The sequence below is a fragment of the Bison bison genome, unplaced genomic scaffold, assembly GCF_000754665.1.
Source record: "Bison bison bison isolate TAMUID 2011002044 unplaced genomic scaffold, Bison_UMD1.0 scf7180017864267, whole genome shotgun sequence".
Lineage (NCBI taxonomy): Eukaryota > Metazoa > Chordata > Mammalia > Artiodactyla > Bovidae > Bison > Bison bison.
Genome location: NW_011494839.1, coordinates 720,773 through 741,163, shown reverse-complemented (window position 1 = coordinate 741,163; position 20,391 = coordinate 720,773). Strand labels below are relative to the sequence as shown.

The 20,391-nt window shown below is 39.2% G+C and overlaps 1 protein-coding gene across 1 annotated transcript in view; it reads left to right on the top strand.

Moving 5' to 3' along the window:
- Window positions 1–20,391, top strand: part of PREX2 (phosphatidylinositol-3,4,5-trisphosphate-dependent Rac exchange factor 2) — a gene marked incomplete at its 5' end in the record, with an annotated part of 302,517 nt that overhangs the window by 128,175 nt on the left and 153,951 nt on the right. Inside the window, 5 exons of the mRNA XM_010848488.1 lie at window positions 3,173–3,245; window positions 5,714–5,856; window positions 6,013–6,105; window positions 9,902–10,050; window positions 15,652–15,737. Of these exons, the coding sequence (XP_010846790.1) occupies window positions 3,173–3,245; window positions 5,714–5,856; window positions 6,013–6,105; window positions 9,902–10,050; window positions 15,652–15,737 (544 nt within the window). The remainder of the gene's footprint in view (window positions 1–3,172; window positions 3,246–5,713; window positions 5,857–6,012; window positions 6,106–9,901; window positions 10,051–15,651; window positions 15,738–20,391) is intronic.

Below are 20,391 nucleotides of genomic sequence, written 5' to 3'. Positions count from 1 at the left end.
TGATAGTGTAAAACTTGCATATATGTAAGTATCAGACGTAATTAACTCTAGCTTTAGATTAGGACAACATGGGCTGGCTTTGAGGAGAAAGGTATGGTAATGGAATGATAAGAGAATGGTAAATTAAAGTTCTTAAGCTAAAATGAACAAGAGATTTTATTTTAAAGGAAGAGTCTCTTTCCACCAAGGCTGTCAGTTGAATAATCAGTGTATACTGTTGGTGATTATTAAAACAAGCTTTTACTGTGAATTTAACATTTAAGCAGGTGCTTTGGTGATTAAAATAAAAGAAGCCAACAAAACAGAAAGCAGACATGGTTCCTGCCTTCAAGGGACTGTTAGTCAGTTGGGCTGATTTTTATACTTCCTCTAAGGCTCTGCTTCAGCATCATCTCCCCCAGTAAACTTTGCTGGATCCTCCAGACTTGGCTCAGCATCTTCCTCTGTGGTCCCAGTTCCCTGGATGTATCTGTCTTAGATAATCCCACTTTATATTGAAACCGTCCCCGTGATTCTTAGGGTGGGGGCTGGTTAACTTATGTGCCAGCACCTAGTATAACACCTGTTTGGGGGTATTGACTAAATTGGATGACGGTGGCATCACTGACTCAATGCATGAGTTTGAGCAAACTCCGGGAGAGAGCGAAGGACAGGGAAGCCTGGCATGCTTCAGTCCGTGGGGTAGCAAAGAGGTGGACACATCTTAGTGACTGAACAACAAAACAACAACTTATATATTTTAAGTGACTCGGTTCTTCAGATTTCAATTATGAGGGCAGGGAAGTGTTTTGTGTTTGAGTGTTTTACTCTGTTACTTCTAGCACTTAGCACACTGTGTAGCAAAAAAAAAATCTTTTGTATGAATGTATGGACATTACTAACAGATTTTGAAAAGAGTACAGATGCATTGTCTAAAGATACAGATTGTAATTCTCGTGATCATTGACAGGAGGATTAGGGAGGGTAGAGTTGTTATAGCATAAGGTGGTACTTGTGTTGATCCTTGATAGACTGATAGGTAGAATTTAAGGCACTGAGTGGAGTGAATGATTCCATGAATGAGAACGAGGATGGAAATAAACAAAAGGGAGTCCTGCCAACAGTCTGGAAGCCAAATTGATGACAGCAAAGGTGACCTAACCTTTGGAAAATAGGTCTGGAGGGGTATAATGAAGTCAGGGTTATGGGAGGCATGCAAAGCCCAACACAGAATGTTGATACTTTATGATTATAAAAAATGAGAGTTAGTTTAAAGTTTTGGCACATGGTATTCCTGTGTGTGTGCAGGCTTAGTCCCTTCAGTCCTGTCTGACTCTGTACGATCCTGAGGACGATAGCCCTCCAGGCTTCTCTGTCCCTGGAATTCTCTAGGCAAGAATACTAGAGTGGGTTGCCCTGCCCTGCTCCAGGGGATCTTTCCTGCATCTCTGAATGTCTCCTGCATTGGCCGGCAGGTGCTTTACCACTAGCGCCACCTGAGAAGCCTAGTATTCCTGCGTAAGAAAGTTTAATTCTAAGGACTTTCCTAGACTTTGCCTTCCAATGCAGTGGGTACAGGGTCAATCCCTGATCCGGGAGCTAATATCCCACATCCTTGTGGCCAAAAACCCAAAACATAGAACAGAAACAATATTGTAACAATATTGACTTTAAAAATGGGCCATACCAGAAAAAAGTCTTTAAAAAAACCAAAGAAAATTTAATTCTATAATGGCAATATTAGAGAAAGTACAGGAGTACAATATTAGAGACAGTACAGGAAAAGAATTATGGCAATTTAGAAGTAAGATGAAGAAACACTGGATTAGGGTGCTGACATAGGAATGAAATAGAAGCCAGAGAGAAGAAAGGATGGATTTGGTAGAGTATTGTTGTTGTTCAGGCACTCAGTAGCTCAGTCATGTCTGACTCTTTGTGACCGCATGGACTGCAGCATGCCAGGCTTTCCTGTCCTTCACTATCTCCCAGAGTTTGCTCAAATTCATGTCTATTGAGTCGATGATGCCATCCACCCATCTTATCCTCTGTCTCCCTCTTCTCCTGCCCTCAGTCTTTCCCAGAAGAGTATTGTACCTAAGAGCTAAAAGATAGGGCTAGAAAAAAATGAGATAATATGTAAGAAAGCACTTCTTAAACTGTAAAACATACAACTGTAAGGTTATATAGACACAGATACAACAGATATATACATATATACATACATATTCATATACATAGTCCTGTTGGTATCTAGGAGATATTGGTCACAGGACCCTTGCAGGTACCAAAATCCACAGATGCTCAAGCCCCTTGTATAAAATGCATTTGCATATAATCTCCCATATCTTTTAATCAACCTTAAGATTACTTTTAATACCTGATGAAATGTAAATGCTATATAAATAGTCACTGATGCTGCAAATTCTAGTATTACATTTTGGAACTTTCTGTTTGTTTTTTTTTTTCCTCTGACTAGTTGTGATCCGTGGTTGGTTGAATTCTCAGATGCTGAAGCCGTGTTATAGAGGGAAGAGTGTATATAAATTCATACTTGAATGAATAAAATAAATGTTTTCTAGATAAAAATCATCACAAAAGGTTGCATTAGGCTTTCTTTTGGGGATCAGTTATGTGAGCTAATTTTTATTTTTTCTGGCACGAGAGTGAAAGAGAAGCTTGCATTTGCTGACTCCCCTGAACAACATACTCTTAGGGTCTTACAAGTCACACTAGATTAATAGGTTTCTTTGGAGGCACTTAAAGAGCAAGGCCATTTGGTGGGAGGTGATAGAAGAGATGATGCATAATGACTTTTACTTAGCAAGCTTTATTTAGTGAGTTTTCAACTATAGGATATTTCTTTGATGCATAATTAGGATATATGATCAAAGAAATAAGGCATCATTTGTGGTAGCAATAAATTGTAGTTACTCATGTATTTTCATTTTTAATCAAGCATAATTTTTCTCAAGAAATAGTAAATCTTTGTTTTTAATGTCAAAAGAAGATATTTTCATAATCAAAGGAATGTTTGATAACAATTAAATGCATTGTCAGTGGGCTTCTGAAAGCAACATCAGCCGTAATGTATGAATGGCTTTGTCAGGACAGTGCTGAGAATGTCAAATGTGGTTTCAATGCAGCAGAATCTTCGGTCGCCTGTTAACTTGTACAGGGCTTTTGTGGTTGACAGGGGGATTGCCGCAGCAGAGAAGAGGCGATGATATTTGGCATTGGGCTCTGTGACAATGGATTTATGCACCATGGTAAGCATATTTATTCTGGAAGCTTCCAGATGTATTTCACTGTTTTGTTTTCTCAAGACATTGGGAGTCTCTCAGTGGCCAGGGAAGTCCTCTAAAGATGAACCAGCAAGATTGTCTGGGTCTTGCCACATGTCCCTGTTGGGGCACCATGTCTGCAAGCAGTGTCTCCACAAGTATTATCTATAAGTTGCCATGACATTTTTTCTGTTTTTCTAGACTGGTTCTGAAAAAGCAAGAGCTTGAACTAGAAGTTAAAAAAAACAGCTCATGTATCTCTTTGAAACTATTCTAAGTCAGACCCATGGGTTTCTTTTTTTTTTTTAATGCCAGTATATATTAAAATGATTAAATGAGAGCCTATGTAATTGCATATTTATAGTGATTTTTTAAGAAAATACTTTCAAAATTAGAGAACAAAATTATAAATTTCTGGAAAAAAGTTTCTTTTTGACTACTAATTAAAGATTGAACTCCTTTCTTGTTTGTTGACTTCATTTCTCTTAAATTTATAAAAGTAATGAGACTTAGTTTTCCCTCTCTATTCATACGATCTTATAGATTCCATAAACCCAAACCATTGCTTTCCATTGTTAATAATATTTGCTTATGTGCTTATTTGATAGCTCTTGTGCCTATTGGCCAATTATATTCAGAAATTACTTTTTCTGAAGCAATAAGAACAGAAAAGTAGCAGTGATTTTGAAAGCCTCTTTGATTATCATTTGTTCCTTTGGGACTTCCATTACATCCCAGTGTCTCTGAACCACAGGAAATACTGGTCTTTGAAAAGCCAATTATTGAATGGAAGGAATGACATCATTATATGGAATTAAAACTATAATATCAAGCTGAAAACCTTCAAAGATTTTGATGATTTTTCTCTTTAAAGCATCAGCAAGCATCAATTTAATCTAAATATTTATTTTAAAATATTGGGTTGCAGTAAAGTTTTTCCCTATGGAAGTCTCTGTCAGTAAAGGCACAGCCAGTTGGGCTCATGCCTGGCCTTATGGATGTTTTCTCTCCCTGCCTTTAGACTGACTGTTTGGTGGAGGAAAAGAGCAGTAGCAGAAACACCATGTGAGTTTGGGGAATAAAGCAGGTCATGTCGGCAAGGCCTACCCGTGTGAGTGCTTCAGTCCTGTCCGACTCTTGCAGCCCTATGGGCTGCGGCCCACCAGGCTCCCCTGTCCGGGCAAGAATACTGGAGTGGGTTGCCATGCCCTCCTCTATGTGATCTTCCCGACCCAGGGATCAAACCTGCATCCCTTATGTCTCCCACATCAGCAGGCGGGTTCTTTACCACTAGCGCCACCTGGGAAGCCCTAGGCAAGGCTTACCTCGATCTCAATTATATTCTCCTTCCTATTGTCAGCTACAAAAGGCTTGTGTTGCCTTTAATTTGTGGTTGGTAGTTTCATTCGTTAAATTTATGTTGCCAGCAGTTTTCCATTTAAAGGTCAATCCATACATATAACTGATCAACAGTTATGATTTGAAACTCCATTAGAAACAAAGGAGCTATCTTTTTTTTTTGTTTTTTTTGCCTACTGTATGCCAAATTATTTACATTTGTTACATTTTAGTTTTGTCCAACATTATGAAGAAGATTTTATTGCCCACATATTATCAATGAGGAAACTGAAGTTCAAGGAGTTTAAGTAACTTCCCCAGTATTGCTTCCAGAATAAGAATATAAGGATAGATAAGTAGAAAGAAGATTTCTCTTTTAAGACACTTTGACAGCTGTCAGGATCTCACTGAGAACAAATTCTTTCTATCAGTATGTAGCCTTATTTTTAAAAAAGGCTAACAAAACTTATACCTTATATCATTAGAGCATGTCAGGCAGCTTTGGGACTTTGGGGGAAAATGTTAGTATTCAGATAAAAGGGAAAAACTGACCTTTGCAGAAAAAAGGTTATTTGAGAACAGTGTTTTTATGCAGATGACTAGGAATTGGTGGAAACTAAAATCACATTTCACCCAGAAGGCAGATTCTGGTTCGAAGTGTTAGAACAAAAGCAACTGCGATGAGAATTGCTCACACACATAAAGGCTACATTTAACCCATTTGAATTTTCCCATAATTGTGCGGGATATTAAAAACAGAAATGTTTTTGTCTTTTACTTAAAATGTTTACTGCAAATTCAAAACCCTGTAGGATTCTATGTTTTGAATTGCATGCATTTTTAAAATTCAATATAATCTTTTGAAAGTAAAAGTTGGATTTTAATCTGGAAGGCAGCAGATTTGGTTAAGTCAAAAAACTTTATCATGAAAAAAAAATATTACTTATCTTTAAAAATTCAGTCTTTTAGGTAACAGTAATTGAAGGAAACATCAGCTTGAAATTATGGAAATTAAAAAGTATCATTGGGATATTTGTGAATGTAACTTGTTCCAGGCTGGAGGTCTGTCAGTATGGAAAATGAGGTTGATTTGGGCTCGCTCTCTATTTCCATAGTGCTTGAGAAAAGTGAATTCAAAGACGAACCTCTACTTTTCCGTTTTTTTGCGGATGAGGAAATGGAAGGGTCAAATATGAAACATCGGCTGATGAAACATGATTTAAAAGTTGTGGAAAATGTTATAGCTAAATCCTTATTGGTAAGTTTATTACTATGCTGTGCAGATTTTCTTCTTCATTAGACATTGATAGATTACATAAACATGTTTGGTGATACAATGTATCATTTCAATCTGTTTGATTTGTAATTTTTTTCATAGTTGTTTTGTTAGTCATGTGAATATTTTACATTTCAGATTAAATCCAATGAAGGCAGCTATGGTTTTGGATTAGAAGACAAAAATAAAGTTCCAATAATAAAGTTGGTGGAAAAGGGGTCTAATGCTGAGGTAATGTAAATTAGTGTTTTTATTTAAACTTTTTGTCTGTGACATACACATTTAAAAGTTTTTTAAAAAACTGAAATCAGCCTTCAAGTATCTTTATTGAAAATAATGACTCTGAATAATCTTATTCTGTTTTTTGTAATACTGTTAGGATTTGTGAAAGAGGGTGTCTGAGTACCTCAGGAGAGTGGGGGAGGTATTGTAAAGATGTACAGCTTCAACTTGACCTTGTAGGAGTCCAAGCGGTTTAGTCCATGTCTGATTCTAGTCTGCAACCTGGTGGAGACTGTATAGGGTGGGACTGTTATGCATGTTACATGATTCTTCCACTGAATCAAGAGCTGTGTCTTCTATTTCCCTATCACTTAAATTTTTTTATTGTGGTAAAAGGCACATAATATAAAACATACTATTTTAAACATATTTAACTGTACAGTTCATTGGCACTAAGCACATTCACATCGCTGTGCAACTCTCACCATCATCCAGCTCTCAAAAATTTTCACTTCATAAACTGAAACTCTGTCCCCATTAAATCATAGCTGCCCATTTTTCCTCCTCCCTCGTCCCAGCCCCTGGTGCCTGGGATCTGCCAGTGGACTTTCTGACTCTATGAATTTGACTATTCTAGGTACCTCGTGTAAGTGGAATCAAACAGTATTTGTCTGCACCCAGTGTATATTGGAATGCATTTTTAAGCTTAGCTTAATATATGTCCTACAAACAGATGGCACTTTCTTTCCACCCCCCCCCATGCTATACAGTAGGTTCTCATTAGGTATCTGTTTTATACATTAGGTAGTATGTGTATCTGCTAAGATCATGGCATCCAGCTCCCTTGTGTGTGTGTGTGTGTGTGTGTGTGTGTGTGTGTGTGTGTTAGTCACTCAGTGTTGCTCAACTCTTTGCTACAGACCCCATGGACGGTAGCCCACCAGGCTCCTCTGTCCAGCCCCATTAGTGCATGGCAAATAGAAGGGGAAAAGGTAGAAGTGTGACAGACTTCCTCTTCTTGGGCTCCAAAGTCACTGTGGATGGTGACTGCAGCCATGCATGAAATCAGAAGGCCATTGCTTCTCAGCAGGAAAGCAATGACAAGCCTAGACTGTTTTGAAAAGCAGAGATGTTACTCTGCTGACAAAGGTCTGTATAGTCAAGGCTATGGTCTTCCCAGTGGTCATGTATGGTTGTGAGAGCCGGACTGTGAAGAAGGCAGAACGCCAAAGATTTGATACCTTCGAAATGTGGTGCTGGAGAAGACTCCTGAAAGTCCCTTGAACAGCAAGGAGATCAAACCAGCCAATCTTAATGGAGATCAACCCTGAATATTCGCTGGAAGGACTGATGCTGAAGCTGAAACTCCAGTAGTTTGGTCATCTGATGCGAACAGATGACTCATTGGAAAAGTCCTTGATGATGGGAAAGACTGAGAGCAGAAGGAGAAGAGGGTGTCAGAGGATGAGATGACTGGATGGCATCACCAGTGCGAAGAACATGAACTTGAGCAAACTCCAGGAGATGGTAAGGAACAGGGAAGTCTGGTGTGCTGCAGTCCATTGGGTCACAAAGAACTGGACATGACTGGGTGACTTAACAACAACATCAACAGTGTGTGTGTGTGTGTGTGTGTGTGTGTATGAAAGAAAAAGAAAGTGAAATCACTCAGTTGTATCCGACTCTTTGTGACCCCATGGACTGTAGCCTACCAGGCTCCTCCATCCATGGGATTCTCCAGGCAAGAGTACTGGAGTGGATTGCCATTTCCTTCTCCAGGGGATCTTCCTGACCCAGAGATCAAACCCGGGTCTTCCATATTGCAACCAGATGCTTTAGCGTCTGAGCCACCAGGGAAGCGCCCCCCCCCATATATGTGTGTGTGTGTGTGTGTGTGTGTGTGTGAATCATAATCCTATCATTTTTGGTTATCTTATTTAAATACAATTTCCATCAGTAAAGCACATGCTTTGATTGATTTTCTCATTGGGTTAATGCTGATTAATGTACTCTCACCTCACCAGACTTTTAAACAGAGGAATCTCCCAATCATTCATCCATTCACTCCTTCAGGAATATTTATTTAGTACCCGTTATGTGATTGGCAGCATTCTAGGCTCTGGGAATACAGCAGTGAAGGAAATAGACAAAATTCTCTGCCCTCATGAAACATGCGTTGTAATGTTCTGTCCCAAGTATATTGGGTTTAAAGTGTTCCTACCTTTGTCTGCCTTGTAAAATGCTTACTCCTCAAGAAAATGTTTCTCAGTATATAAATTTTTAATAAGGAATGTGAGAATGAGTAAAGCATGGCTTTTAACTTTGAACCTATTTAAAGTCAGTAGCCAGCTATCACTCATTCTAGCTGCTGATGCCCAAGGTCTCTGCTTTTGTCAGCCTCATGAAAGACACAGCTTTCTGTTGTTTGGTCACTCAGTCCTGTCCTACTCTTTGCGACCCCATGGACTGTAGCCCACCAGGCTCCTCCGTTCATGGGATTTTTCCAGGCAAGAATATTGAAGCAGAATGCCATTTCCTTCTCCAGGGGATTGTCCTGACCCAGAGATCAAACTTGAGTCTTTTGGGTCTCCTGCATTGGTAGACCAGTTCTTTCTGCTGAGCCACCAGGGAAGCCCGCTGAAAGCTTTATGTATAGCTATTAATGTCAGAGAAAATAAATCTGCTCAGGTCATACCCTGTTAGTGGGCCTGGCCAACAAATAACTTTTTTTTGTTAATTTTTTATGATGAGGAAATGTTTCCCCATTTTCAGATGATGTTCTTGGAGTGCAGGTTCACCTGACTCTGCCACCAATAAAATGCCCTCTGCCAGGTTTTCATCCTTTAGCTAGTAATCAGCATATACTATAGTTTACAGGCAGTGTGCATGTGTGTGTGTGTGCCTGCTGCTGCTGCTAAGTCGTTTCAGTCATGTCCGACTCTGTGCGACCCCATAGACAGCAGCCCACCAGGCTCCCCCGTCCCTGGGATTCTCCAGGCAAGAACACTGGAGTGGGTTGCTTAATCGTTTCTATTTGTGAACCCATGGACTGTAGCCCGCCAGGCTCCTCTGTCCATGGGATTTCCCAGGCAGGAATACTGGAGTGGGTTGCCATTTCTTCCTCCAGAGTATCTTCCTGACCCAGGTATGCAACCTGAGTCTCCTGAGTCCCTTGCACTGGCAGGTGGATTCTTTACCCCTGAGCCACCCCATTTTTTCCCTTTTAGGCAGTAGGGTTAGTTAAGAAGATTGACCTGGTTGGCATGCAGAGATAATGTCTTCCTTGTTATCCTTCCAACGTCTTGTGATCCATGCCTGTTGGAGTTCTTCCTTGGATTCCAGGCATTTCTCTCTCCTGCCCTGCAGACACCTACGCTGTGTCAGGCTAGAGATGCATATTTGGTTGTCATCCATGTCTGTATAGAGGTTGTAACTCTCTGAGTTAATTGGATATAGATGGAAAACACAGGAAAAACAATTAACCTGAGGTTTGACTGTAGTTAAAAGGATGAAGTAAGAAGAACTATTAAAGATAACAGAAAAGAAGGGTCACAGGTGAAGTACAATGTTAAGTCCTAGAAGGAGGGAGAATTTCAGTAGAGATGGGTGATCCAATGAAAAACTGAATCAAAGGGAGTAACTGTTATCTCTTCCACAGTTCTGTACTATGACGTTGTATAAAAACATTGCAGATGTGTTAAAATGTCAGAAATCACTAAGTTCTAGACCTTTTCAGATTCTAATTCTGTGAAAAAGTAGGTTTCTTATTAAAATATTTTTTTTTTTTTTGCTATTTCTCTCCTAGATGGCTGGCATGGAAGTTGGGAAAAAGATTTTTGCGATTAATGGTGACCTAGTTTTTATGAGACCTTTCAATGAAGTGGATTGCTTCCTGAAATCATGCTTAAATAGCAGAAAACCTCTAAGAGTTCTCGTGAGCACAAAGCCAAGGGAGTAAGTTGTATAGTTTATACAGTGTCTGAAAACATTAGACATTAGCGAGTAAAATAGAAAAGTTAGCAAAATCAGTGTCTGAAATTAAGCATCTCACTGCTTGCACATTTGCACCTCACCAACATCACTGATACTGGTCTGTAGATGATGGAAAAGTTATGTTGCTTATGATGGTTAAGCTACTTTAAGTTGCTACTTAAAGCAGGTTAGTTTCAGCAGAAATAATATTTTCTTTTTGTTACCCTAATTTTTCTTGTTTGGGTTGGGTTGAGCTTGATTACCAGTAGGAAAACCAGCAGGACACTTGGTAATGGAAACTTTATTCCCTCATGCTCCCTAAATCCAAGGATTTCAGGGACTATGAACGGATGAGACACCCTGTGTTGAAACACACAATTTGTTGTTGTTCAGTTGCTCACGTAGTCAGCTATTCATGTCCCGTCCTTGGCTACCCTGTGGACTGTAGCCCACCAGGCTCCCCTGTTCTTCACAAACTCCTGGTGCTGGGTCTTTTCCAATCAGTGAGCTCTTTGTGTCAGGTCCACAAGGGGATACACATAATTACATCTTTATAGAATGGGAGCATGATTAATGATCTGGGGGCTTTTTGAAAAAAAATTAATAAGATATTATGGATATACTTGGGAAACATTGGCTTTTGGTCTGAAAATCATCAATGATCTAGTGTCCCTGAATCAGATTTCCATGAACCAATTAATCAAGAGAATGTATATAAAGTACTTAGCATAATGTCTTAACATGTTTATATTCATATTTCTCTTTAAATTATATTATTTATCCATATTTCTCTTTGAATTATATTATTTTTCTATAGTAATAAGCAACTTCATTAATTTTAAGATAAATGAAGATTACCACTTCAGAAGCAAAAGAGTTTATTTTAACTACTTATGAAAATATTCTAAGTATATATGGTATAGTATCTTCCCTACCTTGATATGTATTTTCAGCTATAGCTGAATCCATCATTTATCTTAGGAGTTGAAGTGCAATGTAATGGGCTAGTTCTGCAGTGTCATCCAGGTAGAGGCTCTAGCTTCTACCCATGGCTTACCAGGGGGTCTGAAGGAGTGAGCACGACTCATCAAGGTTAGTAATTTAGGAAGACTTTGAGACAGAGGGCAGCAGATAACCATAATAATGTCTTTTCCCTAAGACTAATTAAGGTGTTTTGTTGTCTTTGTGACCATGACCGGCTTTTAGCCCACCTAGCTCCTCTGTCCATGGGATTTCCCAGACAAGAATATTGGAGTAGGTTGCCATTTCCTTCTTCAGGGGTCTTCCTGACCCAGGGGTTAAACCCAAGTCTTCTGCCTTGGCATGCAGATTCTTTACCACTGAGCCACCAGGGAAGCCCGATTATGATCTATTACTTCCCTTTTATCCAATCCTATCTAAGATGAAGCTTACCTAGTTGCCTACCTCTGAATTTCAGTTCAGTCCCTCAGTTGTATCTGACTCTTTGCAATCTCATGGACTGTAGCATGCCAGGCTTCCCTGTCCATCACCATCCCCAGAGCTTGCTTAAACTTAAGTCCATGGAGTCGGTGATACCATCCGACCATCTCATCCTCTGTCATTCCCTTCTCCTGCCTTCAGTCTTTCCCAACATCAGGGTCTTTTCCAGAGAGTCATTTCTTCACATCAGGTGGCCAAAGTATTGGAGCTTCAGCTTCAGCAGCAGTCCTTCCAATGAATATTCAAGACTGATTTCCTTTAGGGTGGACTGGATTGATTTCCTGGCTCTCCAAGGGACTCTCAAGAGTCTTCTCCAACACCACAGTTCAAAAGCTTCAGTTCTTCAGTGCTCAGCTTAAAGGTCCAAGTTTCACATCCATATGTGCTACTGGAAAAACCATAGCTTTGATTAGATGGACCTTTGTCAGCAAAGTAATGTCTCTGCTTTTTAATATGTTGTCTAGGTTGGTCATAGCTTTCCTTCCAAGGAGCAAGCGCCTTTTAATTTCATGGCTGCAGTCATCATCTGCAGTGATTTTGGAGCTCAAAAAAATAAAGTCTGTCACTGTTTGCATTGTTTCCCCATCTAATTGCCATGAAGTGACGGGACTGGATGCCATGACCTTAGTTTTCTGAATGTTGAGCTTTAAGCCAACTTTTTCACTCTCCTCTTTCACTTTTTCACTTTCATCAAGAGGCTCTTTAGTTCTTTTTCACTTTCTGCCATAAGGCTGGTGTCATCTGTATATCTGAGGTTTTTGATGTTTCTCCTGGCAATCTTGATTCCAGCTTGTGCTTCATCCAGTCCAGCATTTCATGTGATATACTCTGCATGGGCATTTAAAAGGAAAAGGACAGGCTGGAAAAGGATTAGGCAGTAGGATTCCAGAGCAATTATTAGTAAACTAAAGGCTGTCACCATGGTTCCTTGCCCTCTGATTTAACCTTGTAAATACTTTTCACTGATCATAGACATCTCAATTCAGAGGACTGGGAAGTCATCCACTTCAATACTGAATAGAAAGAGGCAAATCCTTAGTCTTAGAATTAGTTGCTAGATGAGCAGGGTTGAACCTGGGTGTTCTGATGCTTCCTTCCATGTCTGCTGCACCATATCTGAAACCCTGTATTTCTGGTCCAGATTCAAGGCTCTTTCACCACTTGCTTGTTAATTGTGTTGTTTCAGTATCCTTATCCATAAAAAAATGGGGACTGTAAGAGTGTTACAGAGGTGCTAAGAACTTAAATGAATCTAGGTTTGTAAAGAACCTAGTCATGTGTTCAGCACGTAGTATGTCCTCCAGTGATATTATCTGTGATGCTTATCTGTTCTTTCATTTCATTTTTCCCCCACTGCTTCTTTATTACATGAAAAGTAAGTTTCACATTGTATTTCAAGACTGTTTTGAGAATTGTTGTTGTTCAGTCGCTAAGTCATGTCCAGCTCTTTGTGACCCCATGGACTTCAGGACGCCAGGCTTCCCTGTCCTTTACTATATCCTGGACTTTGCTCAAACTCATGTCTGTTGAGTCAGTGATACTATATGGAATACTCAAGTTTTTCCTTTTTATTTTTAATTTGTCTGAAATATTGTAACCTTTCCTTTATGCCCTTATTCTAACATATGATTCCTGTCAATCATTCTCATATTTTCTTACAATGGCCACTTATAATTTATGTAGTAAAAAGGCAAAAAATGACAGGCAAATACAACAGAATTTTTCTTTTGAACCCATCTGTAGTTTACACATTGATTATATCAAGGAATTTTTCAAAAGGCTTTGTAGCAGATAATTTAGTGCACTCATTTTCTACAGGAAATGAGCATTCCTCTTGTATAAATTTAATCCTTTATTTAATAGTATAGTGGTCCGAGCAGGGAAACATATTTTCCAAAGGTCATTTTATGAAGAGAATTACAGTGTTATGAACAAAATGCATCTCACAGTGTTCTGTACAAATTTTGTTAAAAATGTAATAATCTTGAAGATTAGAGCGAAGTCAACCTCGAATAGCAATATAAGGATAGACTTTACTCATAAAGAGTTTTGAGAGTCCATTATGAATTTTCATAGTTCAAAAGCACCAGTAATTCACCATGGCCAGAAAGGTCCAAGTTATTTTAGTGTGAGTCCTAAGCCCTTCGGTCATGTCTAACTCTTTGTCACCCTATGAACTGTAGCCTGACAGCCTCCTCTGTCCATGAAATTCTCCAGTCAAGAATACTGGAGTGGGTTGCCATTTCCTCCTCCAGAGGATCTTCCTGACCCAGGGATCAAACCTGCATTGCTTATGTCTGTTGCAGTGGCAGGTGGGTTCTTTACCGCTAGTGCCACTCGGGAAGCCCATTTCAGCAAAAGTGAACCCTCATTCAAGAACTCTCATTCTCTTATTCATAGAGAAGCCTAAGCTACCTCTATTTTTTATTTCATGCTCATAAGATGTGTTTATTCCCTTTTCTTTTCCTTAGTCAATCTTCCATCTTCCGGTGTACCTTTGACAGACCCTAGGAGCAAGGTGTTGTAAAAGAAGCAGATATAGCCTTATATAGCAAAGTGTTTAATTAAGGATAAAGGATAAATTCATTCCATAAGCTCAGTGCCACCAATATACAGATCACTTCATAGTGTGTAACCTAATTTATATAACATTTTCAGGGCTTCCCTGGTGGCTCAGATGATAAAGAATCTGCCTATAACTCGGGAAACCTGGATTTGATTCCTGGGTCAGGAAATCCCCTGGAGAAGGGAATGGCTACCCACTCCAATATTCTTGCCTGGAGAATTCCATGGACAAAGGATTCTTTAAATTCTATAATAACACTTTCAGGCTGCCCTAAAACAGATAGTTTGCATTTCTGTCACAGATTGCCAGAATGCCTGCCAGGGTTATATTTGAAATTATAGGGCCAGCCTCTGCCTTCAAGTCTAAGTGCAGCGTGTATCTTTCTGAAGTTTTCTAGACGCAGCATTGCTCACACAGCTCCCCCAGCTCTTTCATAAACAGTGAGTAAGTGCTGCTCTACCTAACTTCAGACTCTGTCTCATGTTCCCTTGAAATGCTGCCAGCTTTTATTTCATGATTCATTCATCATCTTTGGAAAACACTTTTGTTTTTTGGGCATCAAGTGCCATTCATCAACATTTATTACATGGTATTCATTTGTCTGTGCTCTCTCTGGAAATTTATTTAGACTCATTTTTGTTGTTATGATGTTGTGTCTTATCTCGAGTTCGCTGCTTTTCATTGTTGCTCTCTGATTTCTGCCTTCCTTCCTTGGAGTAGCTTGTTTATTACTGCCAGTTTATTACTCCCTCCCTGGTTTGCCATGATGGCTGACTCAAGATCTCCATCTCTTCCTCTTCATTTCCATGTGGGTTCATTAAAAAATACGGCTTTTCTTATTCAGATTTACCTTTTGATGTGTTATCCTTTTGAAATTCCACTGAATGAACACTAAAGTTAATCATATTCTTAAATAAATGATTTTGATACTGTGTTTGACAGGTCTATTCTTTAAAACCAGCTCTTTGTTGTTGCTCTTTGCTGAAGTTCCCAACAGGTAGAAATGGATGAACCTTGTGTTTCTTTTATGTTAATTTTAAAAGTGAGACTTTGCAAAGTGCACCAAAGGCTTTGTCAGAGTAAACTAGGGAGAGATGCTTCCATTGTACTAAGTACTTGCGCAGTTCATAGCATGAGACAGGGCAGTTTACCAAAGGTTTCTCTTTTCACCTTCACTGACACCCTGCAAAGTAGTTTTAACATCATCATCTTTTTGCGGAAACTGGCTCAGTTAAGCAGTTCATCCAAGTTAGCCAAGTATTAAGGGACTAAATAAAGATTCAAAGGGAGGTTGGTGTGACCAGAGCCTGTTCCTTGGTCAGGATATTCTGTGCAATGACTGTGTTCAGTGGGAGATCTTGGGTGCCTGCTCTGGGTCCCTTGGAAGTGCACCCCCCATGTTTATCCAGCCCAGTCTCTTTCACACATTAGACCCCAGATATGTATTTATGGAAGGATTGAATTTTATTCAGTCCACAATAGCTGTGTGGACAGCTATTGTTTTAACCAGTTGTGGCATTTTAAAGTCATCTTACCTTATTTTCTATTGACTTTAGGACAGTGAAAATCCCAGATTCAGCGGAAGGACTTGGCTTCCAGATCCGAGGATATGGCCCTTCGGTGGTGCACGCAGTAGGAAGAGGTGAGGAAGCGGTCCTGTGTGGTGTCCAACTGGCCAGCAGGTTTGAATGGTCCTTACTGAACAAAAATGTGTGCAATCATGTTGCTATGGATATTCTCAATGTTTGCTGTATTAGCTCAATGGTAGTGGCTCAGTTGGTCAAGAATCTTCCTGCAATGCAGGAGACTCTGGTTCAATCTCTGGGTCAGGAATATCCCCTGAAGAAGGAAATGGCAACCCACTCCAGTATCCTTGCCTGAGAAATCCCGTGGACAGAGAAGCCTGGCAGGCTACATTAGATGGGGTCTCAGGAGTCAGGCATGATTTAGTGACTCAACCACCTCCACCAGAAACTCTTATTTAAAAAAAAAAAAAACTTCTCCAAACTGTAAGACAAATTTATCATTGTTAAAAATTCATAAGAGAATGATTCCTCTCAATCTCACTTTTCTCCATGTTTCAGTGTAATCAAAGGATGTAATGATTTTAAGATGGTCTGTTTTTCTCTGACAGCATATTACTGTATTTCTGTCAGCAATTCTATATGTGAGTTTGGGTTTAAGAATTATCTGTGTGGTTTATGTAGCGTCTGCTGCTGTATGATTACTTCAAGGGGTCTCATAAACCATGTGTTTTATAAACCATCAAATGCATTTTAAATTAAATAATTTAGGGGACCGAAAACTTAATGTTTATATTTTATTCTCTTTCTGTTTGACAGGCAAATCAGCTTTTGATATCTCTTGTTAACATACACACTTTTAAATTTTATGCTAACATTGATGTAATTTAAAGAAATAACTGTTAGATCCCACATTACTAACCACAATAAATAAACTGCTGCTGTAGCAAGAAAGATCACAGTAAGCGACGTGTTTATCTTAACAAGAGATATACGTGCTTTTCATTACTAAGATATGTGAATTGTAAAGCATCTCAACGTGATCATTCCAACATTAGACTGGGAAATTTTGAGATGACGTTGCTATCAGAGTCAAATTTATCAAGAACATACTAGCTAGACCTCTATTAGAGTCTATAAAATCACTTTCATTAGTGTATGTGTGATAAAAATTAACCTTACTTCAAAAACTTTTCACTCAGACTTTTAAAATACATAGATTAATAGATATTTCAAATATTTCCAGTTACTCGTTAACGAAATGGGATTCATTGCATAGTGAAAGGGATGTTTGATGTGACAAGTATTTCCTTCATTTTCACTAGACCAAAAAGGAGCCAATCACTTTATTAGTACTATGAAATAACTGAAAACCGGAGTGAATCAAGTTTTTTCTTTCCTTGTCTTTTAAGGAGCAAGGTTGTATTTTGGAAACTTAGTCGTAGGGTTAAGTCCAATTCTGGTTACTATGCCTTTTGCTTCTGAAGAAGAAAACAAAGAAATGCTCATGTGCTTCTCCTTTTGAGTGAATATGAAATATGATAATAGCCTGTGGTTTCCTTTTGCATTGTAATCTTGCCATGAAAAAATAAACTTCTTTCCCATTTTTCTTCTTCAGCCCTTTCCCATGGTCGCACACTAGAGCATATCAATGACTGAACTTCTACCTGTGGAATCTACAATTCCAGTATGCCAGGTTCTGGTGCTGGAGTCTTTTTTTTTTTTTTTGATCTCTCATCACTTTGATATTCTCAGGTTGTTTTAAAATTCAGTTGGTTTGTAAGTGAACTGTAGTTCAATAAAAAATGATAAGCAAAATTCGATAGGGTTGTCCAAGCTTTGGATACTTCTCCTTTTCTGCTGGTGAATTACATCCTTCAGAGTACCACTTCCTCCCTGAGCCAGCTTTATCCCCATGGTGGGTCACTACCGTCACTTGTCTGCTTCATTAGGGTCCTCTCATCCCTGTCTCTCAGGTGCCTCCAGGGTCCTCTTGGCCTTATCCTCAGGTGCGTTTTGGCCTCAGATAAACCTAATTACAGCCTTTGCTATTTCTTCTGAGCAGCTGACATAGAATTGTCACGGATGTGGAATTAGTGTCATCCCAAGTCACCGTCTAGTCTTTCACTGAGCCCCTGTTACTACTCAGCAGTCTGCTTACGTGTCTGATCAGTTTTCTCCCCGTCATTGCCTCCTGTCTCCCAGGTATGAAGCCTTCCAAGTCCTGGTTATTTGGTCATCATCTGTTTTTCTCCTACTCTAGAGGAACAGGTCTTCCATTTTCTTCTCTTGAGTTCAATGTTAATATCTCTATAAAGATTCTGGAGCCTATCCCTTCAGATACTGCCTCTGCGGTATTACACTGTCAGATAGTCCCCTTACAGAATTTTCAGCCTTTCTCTTCACTGAATTACTATAGTAGAGGCTATAAAAATAGCCTTGGGCTTCCCAGGTGGCGCGTGTGGTAAAGAACCTGGCTGCCAATGCAGGAGACTTAAGAGATGCCAGTTCGATCCGTAGGTGGGGAAGATCCTCTGGAGAAGAAAATGGCACCCACTCCAGTATTCTTACCTGGAGAATCCCATGGACAGAGGAGCCTGGAGACCTATAGTCCATGGGATTGCAAAGACACAATGGAAGCAACTTAGCATACACAGCACACATAAAAGTGGTCAGCTTTTTCCTCATTGAAATAAACAAAGAAACAAAGCTATCTTGAATTGAACAGCAAACTCAAAACTTGCCTTCTTCCTTATTTTCCCCTCTAGATCCTTGACACTCAAAATTTGGTCCATAGACTGACAGCATTGGGATCACTTGGGGGATGGTTAGAAATGCAGAATCTCAGGCCCCATCCAATACTTACTGAATCAGAATCTGCATTTCAACAAGACCACCCCCGCCCAGGTGATTGATACGCATGTCAAAGATTGAGACCCTCAGCTCCAGAATATTGCTCTCAGGACTTTAATTTTTGTCATGACCCAACTTCCTGAAATGCTGCTCTGTATTTTGGCTGGATCTTCCTCACATCCTACTTGAATTTCAGCCCAGTGCGATAGCGCCTCCCACCTCCTACCCATGTCTTCAAGAGTAGCCCTTGTCTTATAAGAGTAATCATGGACTAAACTGAGAAGTGCAAAGGATATTGAAAGTTCCTGTCTTAATTGAATTTTCTGTCCCATTTGTTTAAACTGACTAGTCTTGTTGGGGTGAAACGTTCATATTTTGACTTCTGAGATGGTGCTTTTCAGATTTTTCTCCTATCCCTTCTCTGCCAACTCTTCATCTGTTGACCCCTTAACTGTTGGCACTCTCTTCTCTGCCTTCTGTGCTTTCTACATAAACAATTGTATTGATCCTCTTTGCTGGGGATTTCTGAATTTCTTTGCTCAGATTCCTTGAATTCTGTAGCCAAGATCTAATTGTTTATTATTCATCAATGCCCCTTTGGCACCTTAAAATCCAGTATTTTCCCCAGTTGAACTTTTCATCTATTCTCTGAAGTTGCTTTACCCCTGGGCAGTCTCTCATTATTTGAGTAACTCCATCTACTCAGCCACTGAGCCCAGAGGCTTAGGAATGATCCTGGGTACTCTCACCTCTCCATCAACTCCATCATCAAACATCAAATACTTGATCTCGTTCTCCCCTTCATAACTAATGCTACCTTAATTCCAACCTGGGAATTTGCAGTAGACGCTTACTGTGATTTTGATTTTTGACTTGAACTCCAATGATCCATCCTGTTTCAGTGGGTGGGGAGGGATCATGTCACTTCTCTGCTTAAAATTCTTAGATGTTTTTCCTCTTGTGTATATAATAATGTTCACTTTGTAAGTTTCAAAACCTGCCTCTGCTTTGTCCTCCTGTATTTTTCACTCACTTTCATTCAGGACGGACACCAATTGCTCCTATGGTCCCAAATGTCCAGGTTATTTCTTGATTCAGTACCTCTTTTGGGGCTGTTCTTTCTTTTCTTCTTGTTTTTTTTTTTTTTTTTTTTTTTTTTTAATATTGGAGTATAGTTGATTTAAAATGTTGTGTTAGCTTCAGGTATATAGCAAAGTGAGTCAGATATGCATATACATATATTTACTCTTTTTTAGATTCTTTTCCCATATAATCCATGACAAAGTATTGAGTAGAGTTCCCTGTGCTGTGCATTAGTAGGTCCTTTTAGTTATCTATTCTATATGTAATAATGAGTATATGTCAGTCCCATTCTCCAATTTATCCCACCCTTTTTCTTACCTCCTGGTAACCATAACTTTGTTTTCTACGTCTGTTGCTCTATTTCTGTTTTGTAGATAAGTTCATTTGTACAACTCCCCCCCCCACCACCTTCTTTTTTTCAAAGATTCCAGGCTGTTCTTTCTGCTGATAATGTCCCTCCCTCCCTCCTTCAGTGCTCAGCTTAGTCCAGAAAAACCACTTAATATTTCTGGAAGTGAATTTTAGTGAGAAGAAAATGGATACTGTCTTCTTGAATATCAATTATGTTCTTTAACATGTTTAATAACATGTTGAATAATTATTTGCTTGCAAAGGAAGTTTCTTCTAACATGCTTATGATAATTTTGTAATCATTGATATTAGTTACATATATTGTATTTGGCAGTGGTGCTTTGTAAATGTTGATTTGTTCAGAATATCAAATAGTATTGATTGGCAGGTCCTGAAAATCTTAACTCACTGGTTAGAATATGCCACTGTATCTGTGCAAATAAATGGTGGACAGTTGATGTTTTCTGATTAATTTTATTCTCCACA